This window comes from Austrofundulus limnaeus, unplaced genomic scaffold (assembly GCF_001266775.1).
Source record: "Austrofundulus limnaeus strain Quisiro unplaced genomic scaffold, Austrofundulus_limnaeus-1.0 Scaffold1255, whole genome shotgun sequence".
NCBI classification, from domain to species: domain Eukaryota; kingdom Metazoa; phylum Chordata; class Actinopteri; order Cyprinodontiformes; family Rivulidae; genus Austrofundulus; species Austrofundulus limnaeus.
In genome coordinates this window covers 27,644-34,775 of record NW_013953657.1, presented here as the reverse complement: position 1 = coordinate 34,775, position 7,132 = coordinate 27,644, and the positions used below count along the sequence as shown (strand labels likewise).

The 7,132-nt window shown below is 36.9% G+C and overlaps 1 protein-coding gene across 1 annotated transcript; it reads right to left on the bottom strand.

Annotated features, from left to right (window-relative positions):
• Positions 1-2,479: 2,479 nt before the first annotated feature.
• On the bottom strand, positions 2,480-3,658 carry si:ch211-39i2.2 (DNA damage-inducible transcript 4-like protein-like). Its single transcript, XM_014031458.1, has 2 exons — positions 3,423-3,658; positions 2,480-3,181 (listed from the first exon to the last, which is right to left on the bottom strand). Exons 1-2 carry the CDS (start codon positions 3,589-3,591, stop codon positions 2,739-2,741), a joined length of 612 nt encoding a protein of 203 aa, XP_013886912.1. The 5' UTR covers positions 3,592-3,658; the 3' UTR covers positions 2,480-2,738.
• Between the last annotated feature and the right edge of the window lie 3,474 nt (positions 3,659-7,132).

Below are 7,132 nucleotides of genomic sequence, written 5' to 3'. Positions count from 1 at the left end.
GTGTGTGTGTGTGTGTGTGTGTGTGTGTGTGTGTGTGTGTGTGTGTGTGTGTGTGTGTGCATTCTGTAAATGAATTAAACCTGTTGATGTTGTGTGTTAGCTGGAAGTACAAGGTTTTGTACCTGAGGAGGATCCTGTGTTTAGGGTAGCTGGTCCGTGTATCATGTTTTTGGTGTACATTTGTTAAATAAAACGTTTGATCTAAATGTTGAACAGATCAGAGTTTGTCTAATGAAAGGTTTGTGTTGACAGAAACTTGGTGTGGATTATTTTTTCTAACTGGGATTACTGGGTTTCCTGTCCCAGCTACATTCAATCATTACTCAACTTGTTGAAATTAAACGTTATTTCCTGTCTGAATCTGAGTTACTGAACAGAGTAAACTAATAACCCTTAGAGTCAGATCCAGAGATTTAAATTACTTTTAAAACTGGTATTTATGGAGACTGTGTAAAACTAATGTACAGAATGAGTCAAGATACAGAACAGTTTTTCAGAAACAAAAGGAAAATTATCTCAATACCCCAGCAAGTGATGCAGGTCATGAACGAGGGTGGCGAAGTGTAGAAGAGAAACTTTCTGTTCTGACCAACTCAGTTTTTATTCGTTCGTTACACTCTCCAAATACACGGTATATTGAAAATTCAAGGCTTTACGAGTCAAATGTTCAGAACTTTGTATCCATTCGACCACTAAACATTTGTTAATTTGTTAGTTTGGAAGAGGAAAAAAAAGGTGTCCGGTGTCTGACTCATCTGTACATTGAAGCATTAATAAATCTTAAAGTTTAGAGCGTTCCAATTTACTTTTTTAGCTTGTAAATTTTTATGTTTCAAAGTTACTTTTAATGTGAACATTTAGTAAATGTTTATTCCAAACCAAACTATAATAAATATCTCGCGTTCATTAATTGAAATCGTGACAAAACCACATAATACTGAATAGATTAAAACGTGACAAGTATATGGACCATACAACCCACATCTGGTATGAGCAGAGCTTTATTGCTTGAGCTGAAGCAAATCGGAGTAACGCTGCCTGGCTACAACCCGGACTTCCGGTCCTTATAAAGTCTTCAGTGCCTGGTGCACCCCCTGCAGGCCTACGGCTGCATCGCAGGCATTCAGACAAAAATGCTCACCTAATGTTTGATCAGCGGTTCATTTTATGTGTTGGATAAATGTCGGACATGTATCTAAACTATTCTTATCAAGACATAATAGTTAAACCAGGGGTGGGCAATCCTGGTCCTCGAGGGCCACAGCCCTACAGGTTTTATGATTTTCCCTGCTCCTACACACCTGATTCAGACATTGAATTACCAAGTTCTGCAGTATGGAGGACCGACACTGACATAATAGAAAAAAATGCAGAAATATATTAATGGACCAATAAATAAATTAAATTAAACATGTGCCAATTAAATTAAAAAGGAGAGCTTTATCTCATGTTTTATAATTTAATTGACCTTCATATTTATTCTTCCAACTTATCATTTTTGCAAAAAAGTAAAATGTAAATTATGTGCAATAATAAAATTATATATTATATAGTATATTTAGTTATATATTAAACAGTAAAAACAGTAAAATACTAAACTATTTTTAATGTTTATTGTTTTTCAAGAGGTAAAGCTCTCCTTTAATTTAAATGGCACATTTTTAATTGTATTTATTTTGCTGTCTCTGTATATATGTATATGTATATATATTTGTACATATACTTTAAATAAAATTCTCGTTTTTGAATTATATTGGTGCACTTTAAGTATTTTAGTCAATTTATATATTTCCGCTTTTATTTTTAATTATGTCAGTTTCGGTCCTCCGTACAGCAGAAGCCTGATAACCCATTCATTCAAATCAGGTGTGTTTGAGCAGAGAAAAAAAAAAAAACATGCAGGGCTGCGGCCCTCGAGGACCAGGATTGCCCACCCCTGAGTTAAACAATGGATCATAAAAGTTAATGCTTAAAGGAAAACTAAGAAAATGGTGTAGTGCTTTTAGCATCAGTACCTAACCTAATAAATTCCTTCAAAATGTTTTTAGCTACACTTTTTGCATTTTAGTCATTTGTATGCACATAATTTGTAAAGTGTCACACAGTAATGGCTCAAATAGGCACTAAATTAAAAGCATTGTCAGACCTTAGACCCCCCACATCATTTCAAAATCTAGGTTTTACGTAGTCTTTGGTTTGAAAATGTGTTGCAAAATTGTGATGCAGTCTGTAATCTGTTTATAATAAGGAAGTAATGCAAGACTTGTTTCCAACCTTTGACCTCTAAATCCTTATGGTCAGTTTAAGAAAAAAAACTTTATAAGTTTGAACATTTCATCAAAGTCCCTACAATATAGTGATGCAATTTGACACAGCTGTTGCTACACTGCACCAACACCTGGAGTTTTACAGAGACAGTGATACAGACTGTAGCAATGCAAATTGCTTTTAAATAATTTACTGGCAGTTACACAGACAGTTGAAGGTGAAGTATAAATAATTTAATAAATAAAATACATTACACTTCAGAAATGAGACCAGCTCTGTGGATTGAAATCATAACCAGTGTTTTGTGAAATAAAATAAAAAAACAGAGCATTTCATTTCTAACGGTAATACAATTTGAGAACCTGCTCAAAAGTTACATTCATCCATAAAGTAAAACAATAAAATGCAAACAAGAGTTATAACAGCTGCATGTTCCTGTTAAGTTGGTTGAAACTAAATGAAATGTCTCTTCAGCTGTAATCGTGGACAACAGGACTGGCTGAGGAGTAGAGCTTCCTCTTCACCAGGCGGCACTCAGCTCTCAGCTTCAGAGCCTTGCTGGTGTCGAAGATGTGCCTCAGAGGCAGCCAGCCCTCATTATCCACTTTGAAGACCACCGAGAGTTCAAAGGTCGGAGTGACACTGGGGTCAGGGAGGATGCTCCCTGCAGACTTCAGGCCATCTTTGCCATCCACGTAGAGCTTGATGGAGGCCCCCCGGAGCCCACAGGGCTCCTGGGCGGCAGAGCGCAGGATGTGGTGGCCGATCCTGGTGATCATGTGTCGGGGCAGCAGCAGCAGCTGGCAGTGCAGGCTGGAGGTCTTGGCTTCTGTCAGACAGCGCTCCATCTGCTGGGTCAGTGCCTGGTGGAGGAGCTGCTGTTCCTCCTCCAGATGGGAGTCCCAGTCAGGACCTGAGGGAGGAGACCAGGTTAGAAAGGGAGTGTCAGGTTCATCCCGTGACGTCACTGCCATCAGCTGACAGGAGACTCACCGAGTCATTTGCATCAGACTGAGTTTAATGAAGTTGTACTAACACCAGACAGCTTTTAAATGCTTTATTAATGTATTTTAAACAGTAAATGTTTTCAGATTTAATACCATCCAGCTCAGTTAACAGTAAAAATGTACAAAAATTAAATAACTTTAACTTACAGGGTGAGTTCTCAGTCTCATCGTAGCTGTCGACGCTTCCCCGCCGGGCAGAGCTCATCTCCCGGGGTTTGTGCTGGAACAAGAACCTGCCGATCATCTCCACGACGCTCTCCTCCTCCGACAGCACAGAGACTCCGTGTCCAAAGGGCAGAGCTGCGGTATAGACCATCCTGAATCCTCGCTGTAAAGCTCCGACGTCTCCTCCGGGTGTTTGTTCAACGTTTTCTCCATGAATGTGCTGAGCGGCGGAGCGGCTCCCAGCGAGGAGCTTTTATACCTCAAGCTCCGCCCCTCCTCCGCTTGCATCAGCTGAGAGCCGAGTGGGCGGGGCCAATCCTGATCAGTCTGGAAAGTTCCGGGTTTGTGCATCACGCAACGCTCCCGCAGGTTGCAGAGCTGTAAGCGGTCACGAAGGTTTTAACAGTGAGGATGTAAAGCAACTAAAGAGATAAATTACATCACTCTGAGTTTAGTTATTTATTTTTGTTTTCTAGATAATGACCATACAGACGAAGAAGGCATATAATATATAAGGTCTGTCTTGTTTTAATAGCTGCATTAAAAAATTAAACATTTTAAAGGTAGTTGAAACAACAGATAGTAAATGTATCGTGGATCCCTTTAAGATCCCATCTCCTACTCCAAATGTTTCTTTGAAACATATAATTTTTCTCCTTTCATATTATTTCTCTGTTTACATAAAACAAGAAGCTTTAATTTGAGCTTACTTTAATTGTTTTTTTTTTATGTAGCTGTTATATTTTCCTTTTTGGGCTTTTGTCACGTATTATGACTGCTACTGTGTTTTACTGACTGTAACAGGCTATAACACTTCAGTTCTAGGTTGCTTATATGTTTTATAAATAAAACTTGCTGAATAAAACCAACGACCAGCTTTGAAATGTGTTATTTCAGCTGAGGTGGGTAGAGTACCCAAAAATTGTACTCAGGTAAAAGTAGCACTACTTCAACATATTTTTACTCAAGTAAAAGTAAAAAAAAATAACCATCCAAGAAGTAGTAAAAAAGTATTTGGTAAAAAGACTGCTCAAGTACTGAGTAACTGATCAAGACATCAATAATTTAAAGTTATGTGGAAATTTTGGTACTTTAAAGATCAAAATGAAAAAAAAAAATCATACACAATTCCAAAATAAAAAAAAATCAAGCAAAAGAAATGTTTCCAAATCAGTTTCTTTCAATATAAAATATATGAAACTAGCAAAAACTGTAGGTGTGTGTGTGTGTGTGTGTGTGTGTGNAACATGTAGAGAAGAGAGACTAAAGACAACAGCAGAGTGAGGAAATGTGCTCAGTTTGTGCTCCAGCAGTCTAAGTCTATAGCAGCAGAAATGAAGAATAATTCAGGAAACCTAAGTCTTATTATAGGATTTATCAAAAAGGAAAGTCTTCAGTCTAATCTTAAAAGTAAACAGAGTGTCAGCCTCACAGACAGAAACTGGAAGTTGGTTCCACAAGAGAGGAGCTTGAGAAATGAAAGCTCTGCCTCCCATTCTACTTTTAGAAACTCCAGGAACCACAAGTAAACCTGCAGTCTGAGAGTGAAGTGCTCTGTTAGGAAAGTATGGAACAATAAGATGTTTAATATATGATGGAGCTTTGTAAGGTAATCCGTGTTAGATTTACAGATCGTTTCTTGATTTCAGCAAAATTCATTGAATGGTTTATGAGATATTTTGCTAACAGACAACCTTGTGCAGTTGCATGTTAACCTGACTTATGGCAGCAGGGCATAGTTATAACTATTTTAAGAAAACATAAACGACTTCATGGCCATTTCTTGGTGTGTGCTTGAGGTTCTCCACTGTTTCGTTTCTCTCCTGTCCTGATCTGTGTGCTGCCTGTTATTTCTGAACAGTCTGTCTGTAAAAACTGTAGAACTGATAACAGACGAGTCAGATTGTTCTGTTCCTGTCTCACCAACAGGCTGTAAACACATCTGAGTCACCAAGTAGGTTCAGCAGTCATGAGGATTGTCTCTCTTTACCTTTGTGTGTGTGTGTGTGTGTGTTTCTGCTACAGAGTGAGAATTGGAAAGTGAGGGCATTTTCCCGGTCCTCACTTCATTTGCAGCTCTACTACACACTACTAGTTAGGTTTAGAGGTTTAGTATGAATTATGTTTTGGTTCAGGTTAGTGTTAACTTTAGACCAGTAATGGTTAATTTAAGGAAAATGTCTGGGCTGGACATCAGTTACAAAAATGAATGTAAAGTCAATACAAAGTCCTCAGTTTCATGCAAATACAAGGATGTGTGTGTGTGTGTGTGTGTGTGTGTGTGTGTGTGTGTGTGTGTGTGTGTGTGGTGAATATTTTGTGAAAACAAGCTTGCATTTTATTCACTGAAGTTACTCACAAAGTATCCAAAAATTTTAATCAAATATAGCGGTACTTCATTCTAAAATTACTCAAGTAAAAGTAAAAAATTACAGCATAATAGGCTAAAAACTACTCATAAAAGTACATTTTCCCCAAAAAGTTACTCAAGTAAATGTAGTTACTACCCAACTCTGTATTTCAACTTGTACAGTATCATGTTAATTTAAGGCACCAAAAAAAGTCAGTGTTTAGTTTAACTCTTGTTGCAGCTTCAGTTATTTTTCTTTCAAACATGTCTGAACTCATGGAGGTGAACTCTGCTTTACTCACAGGTAACATCGTCTGACTTGTGATTCTCAGACACTCACCTGGAAAAAAGCCAGGAGGTGTAGTCTATTTAAAAAAACAAAACCCTGACTGAATTTTCTTTTATTTGTTGCTCAGGAACCAAAGTCTGTCCCAACAATGATATAAAACACTGAAGGACCTGTTCTCTGACTCATGTTCAGTAAAAAAGATATTGTTGTTTGAGAACTTCTAAAATAATTAGGATTTAAATAAAATTTGGCAGATAACTTTGTGTAAAGGATAAATATTGTTTCATTGTACACAAAATTTTTTATTATATCACTTGTATTAATACAAGATCGATTTTTGTTGTTTCATTAGATCCGGTATAGGAAGGGGTGGGATTTCGGGTGTTTGTTTTTGTTAGTTTGTTGTTTGTTTTTGTTTTGTATTATGTTAAAAAATAATAAAAAATACTTTGATCAAAAAAAATAATTAGGATTTAAATATTATGATAAATATGTCATTAAATAAATAGAGGCTACACCTTTTTATTGCATGTTAATCTACCAAAAATAAATCTCTGTAATACAAAAAAGGGAATTAAAAATAAAATAATAAAGTTTTTCCACTTTCAAATTTTTAATTTAAGAAAAGAAAAACTTTATTTTGAATATATAATTTGAACATGAGAACAAATTTGTTGTGTGATCTTGATAAATATATTGTGTAGACAACACATGAATTTAACAACTTGGTCACTTGAAATTTAGTGTTCACCTTGCTGATATGAAATGAGACAATGAGCAGGTGTGTGATCTCACCTGACTCACCCTCCTTGGAAATTTCTCTGTGACATCACAGCCGATAACCAATCACATCCAGAGCTGCTGACGTCGTGCAGAGTCTCACAAAGCAAAGAGGAAGTGTGTGTCTGAGGAGCTGCAGGGAAACTACGACATGTGGTCACACTATTTCACTGAGTCAGCACAAGTCTTCTGAACACTGTTTAAAACCAGTTTTTGCCTGCTCAGTTTCTTCAGCTCTAAATTAAAAGGGAAAAAAAAATTTTTTTGTTTTTT

Bases quoted from the DNA above. Each gene is read 5' to 3' on its own strand.
- si:ch211-39i2.2 (XM_014031458.1), bottom strand. From the start codon at position 3,591: ATGGTCTATACCGCAGCTCTGCCCTTTGGACACGGAGTCTCTGTGCTG. The intron at 3,182-3,422 runs GTAAGTTAAAGT...CTCCTCCCTCAG, and splicing joins TGAGACTGAGAACTCACCCT to GTCCTGACTGGGACTCCCAT.